A 16,006-nucleotide genomic window follows, 5' to 3' on the forward strand; every position below is an offset into this window, starting at 1 on the left:
GCCTAACGTTCACTCACTCTTGACGACATAACACCATCTCAGAAATTACGTGTTCTAACTGTTTCACCGACATTTCATATTTTCAGATATATACGCCACATTGATCTATGGTACACGATAATTTTTATTTTAATACTTAAATTTAATAATAATAATTTTATCGGATAAAGCTTAACTCATGCGTTAACCCTTCCGTTATTTCTTTATTCGATTTTGACTCTGGTATAGTATTCGAATTGCAAAATATTCGACTACAGCAACAAACGTGTCAGGAATTTTATGTGGTTGCTGAAGCGGAAAATTCAACTCGTTCTTCACGGAAATAAGGCGCGATGAATTATTGCATCATGATTAAATAAAATGTAATGTATTATATTATTATTATTATCAAAAATGTAATTCAATAAAATGTAATCTATACTCAACACGACCAGAGTTATTAACGGATTACTATAAAATTGTTCATATCCTTACAAACATCAAGCCCTTTTTTCTGTTTCGTCCGGTAATTTTCATTTCTAACGTATCAGACATTTTCTTCTACGTGGTACTTCAAAATTCACAAAAACAATCACTTTCTACAAATTGATCGCTACTGTCCGATTTTGGATCGTTCTGCTGTGAATACATCGGTCGTAAGAGTAAACGACAAATGGAGTAAAACTTCTCAGTTGTATCTCTGCAACAAGATATCTGACAGAATTCATATTTAGACAGACCGATTCGTAAAAACTAGTCAGTTAAAATAGTTAAATAATATAGATCTACTGAATTAGGTGTAAATTCCATCCGATTTATTTTCTGTCGCCTTACCGCCTATCGCTTGCCGCCTATCCTTTTTCTACAGCGGATTTCTACAGCGAAGATCTTTTTCAGCCAAACGTTCGTAAGGACGAACTTTCAAAACCAAAACCATTTTCCGTGAAAAGCGTCTCCCGTTTTTTGTTACGGCGACTTATCCTCGATTTTAACCAAAAAGATCACAATTACCATGCAATTTTTACGAATTCTTATAGAAATCCTTAGATCGGTTCATCAGTGATTTTCATATACATCTGCCACTTTATTTGGGCTTTTATTAATCGTCAGTCTGTTAATCGTGGTATTTCCCCGTTAGAAGTTTATCTACTTATGAAATTATAGCGTTGCTTTGCAGTTTGTGCATACGCTTATGCAGGAAAATGCAAAGTTTAGAGGAATGATTTTTGAAAATTCACAAAGAAGCCTTCGTGGATCAGTCGAACGATACCAGAAGGCTGATTTAACGCAAGATACACCGCTATCCGCGAAAACAGTACAACTTTACACTTGCAGCATTACGAAACGACTAAGAATCGACACGTCTATTACAAAAATAAAGTCACGTTAATAGCGACCTAGGTAATATTTTCCCCTTCTGACGCAAAACTGATGTATTAATTATAGATTATATCGTTCTAAAATTAAAAACATAAACCGTGAACTGTCAGTTAAATAAAAGGACATTTTTTTTATCTGTGCCACTATTGATTCCAAGCGACGATACATTGACAAATTTTTTATTTTTATTTTGTTTACGTCGATTACGACTTTGCAATTTATGTGTTAAAATAGGATGTAATTTACTTTTGACAGAAAAACAAGGACACGTAAGACGATGTTTAAATAAACATATTGTTGTTTTACCAGGAATAAATTATTATTATAAATTTGGTGTACATTAGTACCGACACGTTCATACGAAAAGAAGTGAAAAAGAATAACATAATCTTTTTAAAAGAGTACGGTCTATATAAAATTATTCAAGAATAAAGGAGACATCGTAATTCACGTTGGCCTATTTAATTTTCTGAAAAGGATTCAATTTAACTTATTTTCCCGCTCGGCGGTACTTTCAGTTTTTAATTTATAGAAATTTGTAATTGCGATTTTAACGAGAACGAATAACAGATAGAATTAAGCACGCGATTAGAACAACGATGACGTCGGTTAAGTTTAATTTCTACCAGGGCATGTCCACTGCGGGAGATTTCAAAGAATTTGGCCCATTTCTGATCACGTACTCGATCCAATAAATTGCGGTATCTAAAGGGCTCAATGGTCGATCTCTGAACTTTCGCGATATCCTTCTCACAGAATCTCTAAAATCGTGGAATAAGAGAAAGCGTGGAAGGAGAAAAATAAGTTTTTGACAAGTATCCATTACAACTTTATGTAAATCCTTACGTGAGCTGATTAATCAATTTCTCAATTTTTGTTGATATAAGAATTTACATAAAGTTAGATGAAGAAAGGAAATGAAAAGGAAAGTACAATTTTAAATTAAATTTTGAAACCGGTCATTTGACCGAGTTTGATAAAGTGTTGATCAAATTTTGGACTCTAAGATGACCAAAGAAATCATTGAATAAATTATAATGCAGACATTGTTTTCTAAAGTTTTATATTCGGAATATTCTTCGTACAAATGGGAATAAAATTTTGATGGAAATTGCTCCTCTAGATCTTTAGAAACTGAATCGAAACGGACGAAAATACCGACACAAATTCAACAATCAGTTGGTTCGATAACAGAATATTACTTAGCAAACAAAGATTCATATATTTCTAATACTAAGATTCCAGAAAAAATTACACGAAACATTATCTACAATTAGAAAGATCCGTCTAGTTTCGAAATTGACAATTAAAGGATAACAAGATGATCTTTCTCTAACTATTTTTAATCACAAAAATTTAGAAAACTTATAAAAATGAATAGGATGAAATTTGATTATCGAAACCACCAGAGGACATTGATAACAATGTTGATAATGTAGTATCGTGGACAGATTACCTAAGAAATATCAGGTGAACCATAAACGATATTAAGTACCGTCAGGCCGAAAGGGTCTGGAAAACGAGCGGCCCATCAATGTGTCGTCGGTCCTTCGGTCGAATTCGATCGCGGGACATGTACCTGGTGGAGCTATGAGAAAAGACAAAGGGATGCTTAAGGGTGAAGGGGTGTTGAATTAACAGGCAGTCGAGAACTGAGAGTCGAGTTGTAAGTCGAGATGCGAGCAGTCGAGAGTTGAGTTGCCGAGTTGTTATGAGCTGTAAACTATTAATTGTGAGTTGTGAATTACCCATTTAGTTGTCTTAGCTGTAGCAGATTATTGTATTTATTAGGCTGGCAACTAAATGATTACCGGTTTTGTCATTAGCTGGTAATGACAAAATCCGCAATCACTTAGTTTCCAATCCAATAATTCACGTTAAATAACCATAGTTTCCTGTTTAATCCATTATAAATAGATCCATTTATCAATAAACTTATCATATAGGATAGAAATCATTGGAAACTCTAATTTCTAATATTTTTTAATAAATAAAATCCTCTAATAACATAGTGGAATAGTAACGTTAACAAATATGTGTAACGATATTAAAAAAATAGTAGAAAATGTTATTAATTTATCTATATTTAGGGTCGTGTAAAAGTGCATTTAGCGCGATATCCATGGAACGTTCATCGTGATCCTCTAAACGTAATAACACTCCCATATTCTTGTGAACCATGATATTGATGTTTCTCATTTGATCCAAGAATACCGGGATTTCTATCATTGGAACTCCATAGTGGATGGTTTCCTGAGTTCCCATAAGTCTGCAATGCGTTCTGAACACTCGTGTATTTCTATATCGTTTGAGAAATTCGATAATACTTTGTCATATTTCGTATGAAAAAGTAGACGTTAAATCCGTTGGAAGTTACTCACCGAGTACCGACATCTGAAGAATCCAAGATCGTATCATCACGCTATCTGGCAGACCAGGAGGCAATTTTATCGCGTTGGTAACCCTCATTAAGACTCTTATCGGTGAAATTTTCGCGTACAAGCCTAGCAACGTGTTCAATGGCAAGGTTTCGATGTTCAGCAACGAACCTAGCGCGAAGTATACTAATCCGTGGCTGGCTGTTTCCAGCCAATCGTTCATTTCCTAAATTGGAACACGAGGAACTAAAGGAGATACGATTTGTTGTACGTTACAAACCCGCGAAGCTAACTTCTGATTTATATCGGTTCATAGATTTTTCCTACGATAGTCGACATAACACGAGCGAAATGAAAAAGTTCCTTCAACGATACGAAAAAGAGTAAGATTCTGAATATTATTGTCACGATCGTACGTCAAGTTGGCCGGTCATAAATTCGAGAAATAAATTCCAGTTGTTTATAAATAATTTATATTCGCCCATCCGTTCTTTTCTGTGGCGATTACTTTTTAATTTCAAACATCCTTTCGCGAACAAAATTAACGAAATCTTCCGACGGCGACGATTTACGAGCTGATCAAATTGGAATTTTCGTAGAACGAATCGCAATATATGGGACGTTTAAATGACAAACTAGAAAATGAAAGAAATAACAGAAAGAGATAAAAATACAACAATAGGAGTTATCAGTCTCTGTATGAACCTACCAGGGACGACGTGTATTCGTCGCCTTGAATATGTAATCCTCCAACTTCGATCACCGCCGGGGCAAAAAACCAAATCCCGTAAGAAAAATAGTGCGAGTTCACCAAAGCCAGGGACACGTCCCTTTCCAATTGTCTGACATCTGGCAAATCCGCAGCCAAATATTTCGGCATTGTTTCAGTCTGATCGGACGTGCAATGGCGAAATATCAGCGTTTCTTTGAAGTTTACGAACAGGTTGCAAACTCGATCGAAAAATGTGTCGAGAATCGTGTTCTCCACTATGGCGAAGAAAGAAAGAAGGCGAAATTGAATGGGCTGCCCGTAAAATCGTCGACGTAAGGCGCCTCCAGAAAGCTTATAACGATGGCCAGCTGTGTTTCCAGAAGTTGGCCGAGACCTAAGTAGCACGGCGACACAAGGTGCTGCGGACTAATAGATACTATTAGCGATGAAATTCCAACCTCTTGATGGTAAAATTGGGGATCGAGGAGTAGATCTCGAAGTATACTAACAAATCCAATTAACGCATGCTGCTCGATCGCGGCTACTCAACAGACATTAGAAAAATATTGAAAATCGAAAACAATACTCGTGAAATCGTGAACTCGAGTGAAAACATCAACAATGTAATTGCATTCGTCGAAAAAATTGAAACGTATGCCCAACTATGGAAGTGGAGATACTAAATGTATCTATATATGTGTAATGTAGATATATATATATATATTGTCCAGTCTTTATTTATGCGACAACATAGATAAATGTAATTGTGCCAAGTCGCTTATGACTTTGATGGTCGATGCGATTATAAGTGTTACATAAAAAAAAAAGAAAAAATTCTAATTGATGCGATATAAAAAAAATAATACATATTTCACAATTAATTACTACTTGTTATATTAATATAATATAGATACTGATATTATACAAATATATTTGAATGGTATCCAATAATTATATATTTAACACTGGAACTAGCAAAATGACCGTATCACTATTTTTCATAGAAATTTTATAAATTTGAAACAATGCGTTTTTGAGGATTTGAATAATTTTTGATAAAATATATGGATAATAGGAATACGAGTTTTATGCTTCAGTCATAACGTTAAACACTTATCTTGTTTAGGTTTAATTACCTCAGTGATTATGATATTGTATGGTGGGTGGATCTTTTCGTGGCCTAATAATTCACAGAGATCTCCACCATATTTTGTTACAGTGTAATACGTTATCGCTGTTTGTATCGTTCTAGCATGTTGTACGCTAAAGTTGTTCACTACATCTTCTCGTTCCATTTAAATCGATAATATCCGCGTAATTAGCGATCGGGACTTTTGTTGGGAAATGGCTGATCATATCGATTTTGTGCCCTTTCTCTGCAAGTCCTTTGCACAGGGCATGGAACATTCTGAAGTGACTTTTTTCATTGAACGAGAAGAGACAGAGAATTCTGTAAGCGTCGTTTACGCGAATAAAAAGAGCTATCAACAGTAGGAACAGTATTTTCTGACATTTCATTTCCTTTTCTTTCTCTTTTCCAGATATCTGCAAAGGATATTCAATTGCACTCTAAGCGTTTTCCAATTTTTTGATAAAATTAAATTTATCTGTATTAAATTTTAATCAAACATCAATAGACCGTGGAAAATGTAATAATTTAAACATATGAAAACTCGGAATCGAAAAGTTTGAAAATTTGAAAACCTGAAAACTTGGGAGTGTAAAAAATTAAAAATTTGCAAATCAGAAGCTACGAAAGTTTGGAATTTGAAACATTCGAAATATTTTCTACGGTATCTTAACCCAGCACCAATTGTTTTATGTTATTAGCAACATAATTGTCTATTTTCATTTTCCAATCGTTTCGATTCAAGATACAGTTGGAAATATGTAACTCGCTGTTCAAGTATCTCACAAAAGATCGATTTTCCAGCTAATCTACTCCGCTACGTCTCGAATAAAAAAATTATCCGGCACTGAAGATAAATCTCGACAAGGTTTATGGAACCGAAGAAGTCCAAGGTTTTCACATTATAGGAGCATACTTAGAAAACGTTTATTTGTGTTTACTCTCTTTTTATATTTATCATTTATAAACATAATCATAGCGAAAGCAAGGTTTTTAAATATTCCAAGTTCTTCAATTTTCCAATGTTATAATTTTCCAAGCTCTTCAATTTTCGAACGTTCGATCTGTCAAATTTTCCAATATCAAAATTTTCAAATTTCTGACCACTTAATTTCTCAAATTCGCAAATCCGCCCGTGAAAATTTTCCAATGCTAAAATCTGCAAATTTTTGACTCCCGTATCCTCTGAATCTCCAAATTCTCAAATTCCGTGATCATCGGACATTTCGAAAAATAATTCCCATTATCTCAGTTCATAACGAAGAAGCAATCCATCATAAGTATTCCCATTAATCGTGCTATAAAACTCTGTCTCTCGCAAACAAATTCGTTAATTACAGAAAGACTGGCCATTTCAATAGGCATTTCCCTGCTTTCTGTCTCAAATATATTTTTCAAGGGAACATTCGACGTTGCGTCAGAATTAACTACTAACTAAAATTTCATGGTATTTTTGTTTCTTTTTCTACCATTTACAAAAGTGAAATTGTTTTCGGATGAAAGCAATTTTCTTAATGTCGTGTAACATTCAAAGAAACTACCCCCTGCCATCCCCAGTTTTAGTTGATCGGATAGGAAAATTGCAAATCGGAAGTTGCAGTTCCATTTTACTAAAGCGTACAATGATACCGGATGAATAAGGTTTACTGTCTGGCATGGGAACTCGGTAAACTGCTTGAGAACTTGTCAAATGTTTACGTAATTTTAATACGATTAAACGTGGCCCTGTCCATGTTTAATTATACTTGATCAAACTTCCAACGGCTCGTTTAATCGAGTTATAAGTGGCTTCATCGTTAAGTTCCTCTAGCTCGGCTCTTTCTTGCTGTTCTCAATTGTACGCGTAACACGTCCTTTATTGTCGTAAATCCCTTTCCCATGTTTCCCATTTCTTTAATTGTCAGAAACGTTGTATTCTTGGTTTTACAGTGTATCGATTTACATTTATCGTCAACTCGCGATGAAATTTGCATCAAAGGTATTTATATATTAGGTTGTCCGAAAAGTTCCTTTCGTTTCATAAGTGAACTAATTGATGCACATTTTTTATTTTATATTATTTTACGAATGATTACAAATGATTTATATTATTTTATGTATGATCCATTTTGTGGTAATAGAATAAAATAGATTAAACATAATTCAATAAAATAACACGAAAGAAAAAATATTGTGCATCAATTATTTCACTTATGAAACGAAAGGAACTTTTTGGACTACCTAATAGATACCACGTGAGGTATTGGCACAGTGTAACAGAATGAAGTTGAATAAAATTGTCTAGGAATTTATATCAACGATGTTCAAGTATATTTCTAGTATATTTCTAAAGGACGTTTATAAATGAAATATAAATTATTTGATTTCGATTTAAATCCAGAATGTTCCATTGCAAGTAGATGCTACACCAGAGTACGATTTACGCGAATGCGCGGTCGTTTCGCCAAAATTTCGTATCGACAAATTTGACCGCGTGGAACGCGCGTCCTTTTCAAGAAAAGCTTTTCGTCGTTTCGCTATTCAGTGCTTCTCAGTTTTATCGTTTCCTCTGCTAAGTAAAAAATTAGCCAACTGCATGGAAAAGGCAAAAGTTCGTTGCATCTCTCAAAGGGAATTTGTTAAGAAAATTATCTAACGACGCGTTTCTTTGAAAGTACACCTCGCAAAAAACGCGTGATCTTCTACCCTGTTAAAGCTTTTGCCCATATTCTTCGTCCCGTTTCTCAGTTCAACTTTTTCTCTGTTCGAACGGCCTTTCTTTGGAGACTTGTTAATACAACATTTAATAAAACTATTAATAAATAAATTGCGAATGTGAAACACGCAAATAAGAAGACGAAAACATCGAGTAGATGCAACTTCCACCAAGGTAAGTTCACAGCGGCTGATCTTAAGCTATCTGGCCCATTTCTCAGCACATATTCGATCCAGTATACGGCTGTGTCTAACGCGGTCATGGGACGATCTCTGAACATCTTCGACATTGTCTTTGCAGATTCTCTAAAACAATAATAGTCAATATCAGACAGTGGTTGTTTCCTGCCCTACCTTTCTTCTTTTTTTTTTTTTTTTTGAGAATTTATATATATCTTTCAAATTTAAAGGACTGTATATTTGATTTTCCATATAAAATATATCAAATAACGAGAAAAATAACGAGATATATTAAAATAACAGTAAGTAACATAAGAAAACTATATTAAATTTACTTGGATAGATAAGATTATTATCCGAATATGGAAATTTCTCGATGGATTATTGTTCATTACATTATATAAATTTTTCATTTCAAAGTACTTCGCCTTTTTTATCATATTGAACTCATTGAGATAATACGACTAATGTTACGGATCGAAACGAAAGTTAAAAAATTAAACGAAGGATTCGATCCAAATATTTTCGTTCATATCGTTTTAATAACAGTATCAGGAGTAGGATTCGTTACGATCAGATAATATCTTGTCAATGTTGTTAGACTTCTCGAAATATTTGTCGTATTAATTGTAGAGGAGATTATTTGAAAAATTGTTGGAACGATCGTATAAGAAACTTTACCTGTATCGGGGATCGTACAAAACTGTGTTCAACGCAACGTCCATAGTATGTTCGGTAATGTCATCGATGTCTATTAGAACTGCCACATTTTTCTCAACCAAAATGTTGATGTTTTTAATTTGGTCAGCGAATACCGGTATTCCTATCATAGGAACTCCATAATAGGTAGCTTCCTGGGTTCCCATAAGGCCGCCGTGAGTTACGAATACTCGTATATTTGGATGTTCTGTGAGAAATACGTCCGATAATCGTTTAATCTGATCTGATTTGATTGAAGAACTAAGCATATCTGAGAATCATTATGATCTCAGAACCTCGTTTTGCGACTCTAGCTTTAACAAAGTTTCCTTGGAATTCGTGCATTTCTTAATCAATTTTCAGTATATTAACAATAGATATTAACGAAAAATCGAACCGGTTTCATACAGTGTATCTCGTTTTAATCGATCCACGCAAATATTTCCTACGCTATACATATTACGCGAAATATATTCTAAATATATTACACGAAAAATATGTTTCAAGTAAAACTAATTTACCAAATGTTCAGCTAAACAAATTGTAAAGTACAAATTAAATAATAACATAAAAAAAAAAAAAAATAATAAAACACCTTGTTTCAAGGGTTACGTCTTGCGATCACGAATTTTACTTAGACGAACGTGCCTTCGAGGTTTCAAGGTATCCTTTGTTTTTTTTTTTTTTTTTTTAATGGAACTATAAATCCCTTTTGTACGTCGTTCGATGCACCTTTTAATTCTCCATAAAAAAGCATCAAGGTAAAATGTTTGATAAAGCTGCGCTTTTACATTCATGTTTTCCTGGTTCTCTATACGTTCAATTTAACGAACACTGAATTATCCTTCAGATACAAGTACCTTGATACTTTTTTGTAGAGAATTGAAAACTACATCGAATGGCATACAAAAGCAAATCGTAGTTCCGTTAAAAATCGGAAAGACACGTTGAAATCTCGAAAGCACCTCTACTTAGAAAAATTTGTTTGGCGATCCTCGTAAAACGTTCCCTTTGAAACAAAACAATCGACGAATGAAGAATTTCAACGCATAGTTTAAAAGGTATTTGCGTGAATAAATTTAGACGAGATTGCCTGTGCAAACTCGTAGATGGCAGTTTGAGAATAATTTTTGGAAGGATACGTTTCGCTTACTCAACACCGCAACCTGAGGAATCCACGGCAACGTCAGCACGTTATTGGGTAAACCAGATGGTAACTTCGTTGCGTTGGCGCTCTTCAACAAAACCTTTATCGGTGAAAGTTTCGCGAACGACGTGTAAATTTGCAATATCGTCTCGGTTGGCAACGTTTCGATGTTCATTAGCGAGCCCAATGAGAAATATACCACACCGTGGCTTGCCATGTCTAGCCATTCCTTGAGTTTCTACATCAAGAAGACACCAATTCAATGTTATTTCGACGTTTCTGTTATCGTGTCGTTTCGTTAAATTTGATTTGGCAAACATTTAACACGTTGGCTGTCGAACGTTGCTTCTACTTTCCTTCCTCCAGATATTATTGGGATGGCAACTAAGTAATTGCGGATTTTGTCATTACCACCTAATGACAGTTTGCCAACCCAATAACATGCAAAACGATAGTACGCGTGGCTTCTTAAAAATGTATTCTGCAACTTTATCGATTAAATTAGAAGAAACCTGAATATCATGCTACTTCGTACGAAAGATAAACGTTCTTCATGCGCTGTGCAGTTGTCAGAATGACTTATAGTATTTTGTTAATGGGAAAGTTATCTACGATATAAATTTATAATATATACAATATATCACGTACAAAACTTATTATTGATGCCTAATTGCCATAAATATTGGTCACAGAATTATAGAAAGACGATAGAGATCATTTCATTACTGATTCAATAAGGTTTCAATGTCTTCAATTACAAAACACGATTAGAATATTCCACGTTTGCGAAAAGCATAACGTAAAAATAACGCGAGTAATTTGCTTCAAAGGTTCGGAATGAATATGGGATAGCAATACGTACGGGATGGAGAAAATTTAAACTTTCAAGAATTGCAGTGCAGCAGCGAAAGAGATCGACGGGAAGCTAATAAGAATTTTAGAAAAGAAATTTCATAAAGTTGCAGTGGAAGATTTTAAGGAATTATTTAAAGGGATTCTCAAAAGAAAATTCGAAGAAAACTAAGGTCACAGAGGGATCTCGGAAGTAAGTTTACACGGAATACTACGAAGAGAAGTTAAAAAAAATCCTCAGGAAGTTTCAAATATCGCTAACGGAACCTTCGAGGAATGCTGGAAGAAAGTCGCAGGAAACTTTTCAAGGCATTACCGGGCTTAATTTCGACTTGTCTGCTTCGATATGTAATCCACCAACTTCGATGACTGCCGGCGTGACCGGTCTAATTCCGTAATAACTATAGTGCGAATTCACTATAGCCAACGATACAGTTTTCTCTAATTCTCTAATGTCGGGTATATTAGGTAAACCCAGGTATTGCTTCATCATGTTGGTTTGTTCAGCTGTGTAGTGTTGAAATATCCATGTATGTTTGTAGTTAATGAAGAAATTCCACAGGCGATCGAAGAACGTGTTTACCACGGCATTGTCGTTGTTGAAGCCGGAGAGGAAGGCGTAACTCGTAGGATTTCCCATAAAATCGTCGACGAATGCCATTTGCATGGATGACAAGACGATGGCCACTGGCGCATTCAAAAGTTGGCCGAATCCTATGTAGCATGGCGAGCCAAAATACTGGAAGAAACATTAACCTTCCTAGAGTTACAAACTCTATCTCGTCTGATCTGTCAGACTTTATGTATTTGTTCGTTTTACTATTTTTCGGAATTGAGACATATCGTGAAGTACTTAATTACACGGTTGAAAAAAGCGTCATTAACGCTTCCGCTGGCGAGACCTTAATACAACGTTCTGTTATCAGATCTGTAAGTATGAAACCGGAATTTGTCTATAGATGGCCCTAGCTGATAATGTAGTTATCACTAAACTGCATCATTGATGCCAAAAGTCTTTGTTGACATCTCACAAACATTTTCGACTCAGAACAATACAAGTTTCATACAACAGCATAGTTTGTAATAGCGTTGAACATGTCGAATTTTGTGCCTGGAAACTACGATTTGTGGACAGCATTGATTTTCTGTTACCATTTGAAGAAAACTGCTGCAGAATCGCATCGAATGCTTGTCGAAGCTTACGGTGAGAATGCTCTTAGTAAATCACAGTGCTTTGAGTGGTTTAAAAAATTCAGAAGTAGCAATTTTGACGCGAGGAACGAAGAACGTGGAAGTCCACCGAAAAAGTTTCAAGACAGAGAATTGCAAGCATTGTTGGATAAGGATGACGCTCAAACGCAACAACAACTCGCTGATCAATTAAACGTGACACGAGAAGCCGTCTCCATACGTTTGAAAGCCATGGGAAAGATCCAGAAGGTGGGAAAATGGGTTCCACATGAACTGAATGAAAGACAGCAGGAAAACCGAAAAACCACTTGTGAAATGCTGCTTGCCAGATACAAAAGAAAGTCATTTTTCCAGCGAATTGTGACTGGCGATGAAAAGTGGATATATTTTGAGAATCCTAAGCGTAAAAGATCATGGGTAGCTCCAGGCGAACCACCGACATCGACTACAAGACCAAATCGTTATGGACGGAAGACAATGCTCTGTGTTTGGTGGGATCAGAAGGGTATGATCTATTATGAGCTGTTGAAACCTGGCGAAACCGTTAATACTGAGCGCTAGCGACAACAAATGATCGATTTGAATCAAGCTTTGCGTGAAAAACGACCAGAATATCAAAAAAGGCAACACAAAGTAATTTTGCTTCATGATAATGCACCATCACGTACAGCAAAACCGGACAAGGAAACGATTGAAGCGTTCAGTTGGGAAATACTTTCGCACGCGGCTTACTCACCAGACTTGGCTCCGTCCGATTACTAGTTATTTGCATCGATGGGACACGCACTTTCTGACCAGCACTTCACTTCTTACGAAAATGTATGAAAATGGCTCGATGACTGGTTTGCCTCAAGAGAGCGACAGTTTTTTTGGCATGGCATCCAACAATTGCCAGGCAGGTGGGAAAAATGTATAGCTAGCGATGGGCAATACTTCGAATAAAATATTTTTCATCATTTTCATATAATAAACGTGTATTTTCTATATAATTCCGGTTTCATATTTACATACCTAGTAAATACGCGTTTTACCGTGTCGAATCTGTAAAATTCGGCAACGAAAGCGTTAGACTTAGTTTCATAGAAAAAAAAGATATTTGACGAATGAATAGAAAAATACTCATATTCGCTACACCGTGTATTATTTTCATTTTGTTATCTTTTATCGCCTTTTATCGTCTTTTATGTCTTATAAAATGTTTTAATTTACGGAAATTTGTCCTATTTATGTTTTAAACATTTTATTTCTCGGAGAGAGACAGGATAGATCGAAATTCGGAATCGTTACTCTTGACTTGAAATATATTCACCTCTACCATAATCAGATCATAAGGTGGATCATTGGGTGGATTTTTTATGAATTTCTGCATTTTTTCCTGTTTCATTAGATTACACAGATTATTACCAAAAGCTGTAGCTACGTTATAAGTAATCGATTGTTGTATACGTTTTCCATAATCCGTGCTCATATTGTTCACCATGGTTCTTAGGGTTCCATTTAAGTCAATAATGTCCGTGTAATTAGCCAATTGAGTTTTCGATGGAAAATGGCTAATTACGTCGACTTGATGCCCTCGTTTTGCTAATTCCTTGCACAGAACATCGAACATCAGGAAATGGCTCTTGCCATTGTATGGGAAGATACCCAAAATTCTGGAGGCATTGTTCGCGTGTATGGACAGAGCCAGTAGCACGCAGAACAACGCTTTCTGGTGTTTCATGTTCTTTTCTTTTGATACCTGTAAAATTATCCTCTTTGAAATAATAAAATTATACCTTTGCGAGATTTTCATTTTGAAATATTTTATACGCCGACAACACGAACTTTTGGAAATTCAAAAATTCGGGAATTCGCAAGTCCAGAAACTTGAAAATTCGAGAGATTTGGAAATTCGTAAATTTGGGAGTTGGACAAATAACATTCCTATTTTTTTTTCTTTTGTTTTTTTTTTAATAGAAGTGGCACTTTACTCGAACGGATGAAATTACATGAAACAACAATATTTTTATTTATATATGAAGATTTTGTAGTAATTCTACCGCTTACAATTCTGCAGTTCGTGTTATTTCTGTTTATCGTTCGATATTGTTTCAATTATCAAAATTATAGGTGAAAGGTTACAGTCGTATACGTGTTTGCATCGTATTCGCATCATTAATGAACTAACAGAAGTTTAGTAGAAAGTTTAAAAAGAAATGTATTTGCCAGAAAGTAATATTGTAAAATTGAAGTTTATTGCACTTATATAATCGCTAGTTAATAGATTAAGTTAACAAAAATTTAGCTCGAGGCATTTAAATATGTATTCGTTGATTAGTATAATTTTGTAACACAGTTCATAAAAGATACCGAATTTGTACTTCAGTCGGTCATATAGTAACTACCAGATATAAAGTAGAAATAGGGGCAAAATAAATCATAGAAACGAGATCCTCTGTAATCTGTAAACGAAACGATGGAAACATCTATCTATCTAGTGAGCTAATAGAAATTAAACGCTTCCAGCCACATAAAAATTCATATACATGACTAGAAATAGATTTCAAATTTGTTATATCTTCGCCACATCGTTTCACATGATAGAAGAAGAAAAAAAAAAAAAAAAGAAAAAACTATTAGAAATTCACAGAAACTCACCAAAGTTCACTAAAAAGTTCCCAACTTCAACCAAAAGGTAACTCCTATAGTAATGTTTCACTCGAGTACCATATATACCAATGTTTGCATTTGCATTAAAATTTACAACGTAACCAAGAAACCGAAAGCTTGTGTCTTTCGTCAATGTTGATCTGCGACTGTTAACGTTAAGTACTTTGCTACATCTGTCGTTTGCCTTATCGTCGCATGTGTTAACATATTTCTCTGTATTGCACGTATACATTCGTATACGCATATGTTCGTATTATATGTGTTCTAATTAAATTAACATGTAGTAGTACATTATAGATAAGTATATCGTGCGTGTCTTTGCCGTCAATTAACGTAGAATAATCACATATATTTACAAGGTAAATAAGTAAGAGAAAATGGGGAAGTTCGAAATATACAAGAGGTTGATCGCAAGAAGATTCGCACATTCTACAATTAATTAATTTTTAAACTCTATAGTTTCAGTAAATATACGAGCATGAACAAGAATGTATTACGTTACGCTACACGATATAAATGACAGTAGAGGAAAAACATTTTCAGTTATTGTTCGTTGTTGTCTAAATATTAATCCTCTATCGGCATTATGAAGGGACAGTGTCTTAATTTTTAAACTCTATAGTTTCAGTAAATATACGAACATGAACAAGAATGTATTTCGTTATGTTACGATACACGATATAAATAACAGTAGAGGAAAAACATTTTCAGTTATTGTTCGTTGTTATCTAAATATTAATCCTGCATCGGCATTATGGAGGTGCCGAGTGTCGAGACCCGGGCGAAATGTTCATCGTCCAATTTCTCCGAAACGAAGGTGCCAGATCCTGTGGTTCCCGCGCCTAAAAATGTTTATTTCGCTCGATTCAGTTCTGAATACCACGAGTAACATAAGCAGTGTTTTTCAGCGACCTGTTTTCCACTCACGTAATTTTCTGCCAAGTGTTCTTTGCATGCATAATTATTTTTATTTTAGTATACGTAGCAATTTCTTAATCCTAATATACTTAATAATA

General features: G+C 34.9%; 2 protein-coding genes and 1 pseudogene across 9 annotated transcripts in view; 1 reads left to right on the forward strand and 2 right to left on the reverse strand.

The window, feature by feature from the left end:
* Dh31-r (Diuretic hormone 31 Receptor) overlaps nucleotides 1–16,006 on the forward strand; it is a 165,914-nt gene that overhangs the window by 84,599 nt on the left and 65,309 nt on the right. The window contains exon 1 of one of the 8 annotated variants that reach the window (XM_072016729.1): nucleotides 14,710–14,784. The exons of the other annotated variants lie outside the window; for them this stretch is intronic. The gene's annotated coding sequence lies outside the window, so the exon portion shown is untranslated. Of the gene's footprint in view, nucleotides 1–14,709; nucleotides 14,785–16,006 lie in introns of those variants that run through there. 8 annotated transcript variants of the gene reach the window in all.
* LOC139994411 (UDP-glucosyltransferase 2-like) lies at nucleotides 1,895–7,633 on the reverse strand (annotated as a pseudogene).
* On the reverse strand, nucleotides 8,098–15,128 carry LOC139994258 (UDP-glucosyltransferase 2-like). The gene is made up of 6 exons (XM_072016718.1): nucleotides 14,979–15,128; nucleotides 13,651–14,079; nucleotides 11,467–11,889; nucleotides 10,305–10,536; nucleotides 9,134–9,359; nucleotides 8,098–8,578 (listed from the first exon to the last, which is right to left on the reverse strand). The coding sequence occupies exons 2-6, from the start codon at nucleotides 14,059–14,061 to the stop codon at nucleotides 8,302–8,304; spliced, it is 1,569 nt and encodes a 522-aa protein (XP_071872819.1). The 5' UTR covers nucleotides 14,062–14,079; nucleotides 14,979–15,128; the 3' UTR covers nucleotides 8,098–8,301.

This window comes from Bombus fervidus, chromosome 14 (genome assembly GCF_041682495.2).
Source record: "Bombus fervidus isolate BK054 chromosome 14, iyBomFerv1, whole genome shotgun sequence".
NCBI classification, from domain to species: domain Eukaryota; kingdom Metazoa; phylum Arthropoda; class Insecta; order Hymenoptera; family Apidae; genus Bombus; species Bombus fervidus.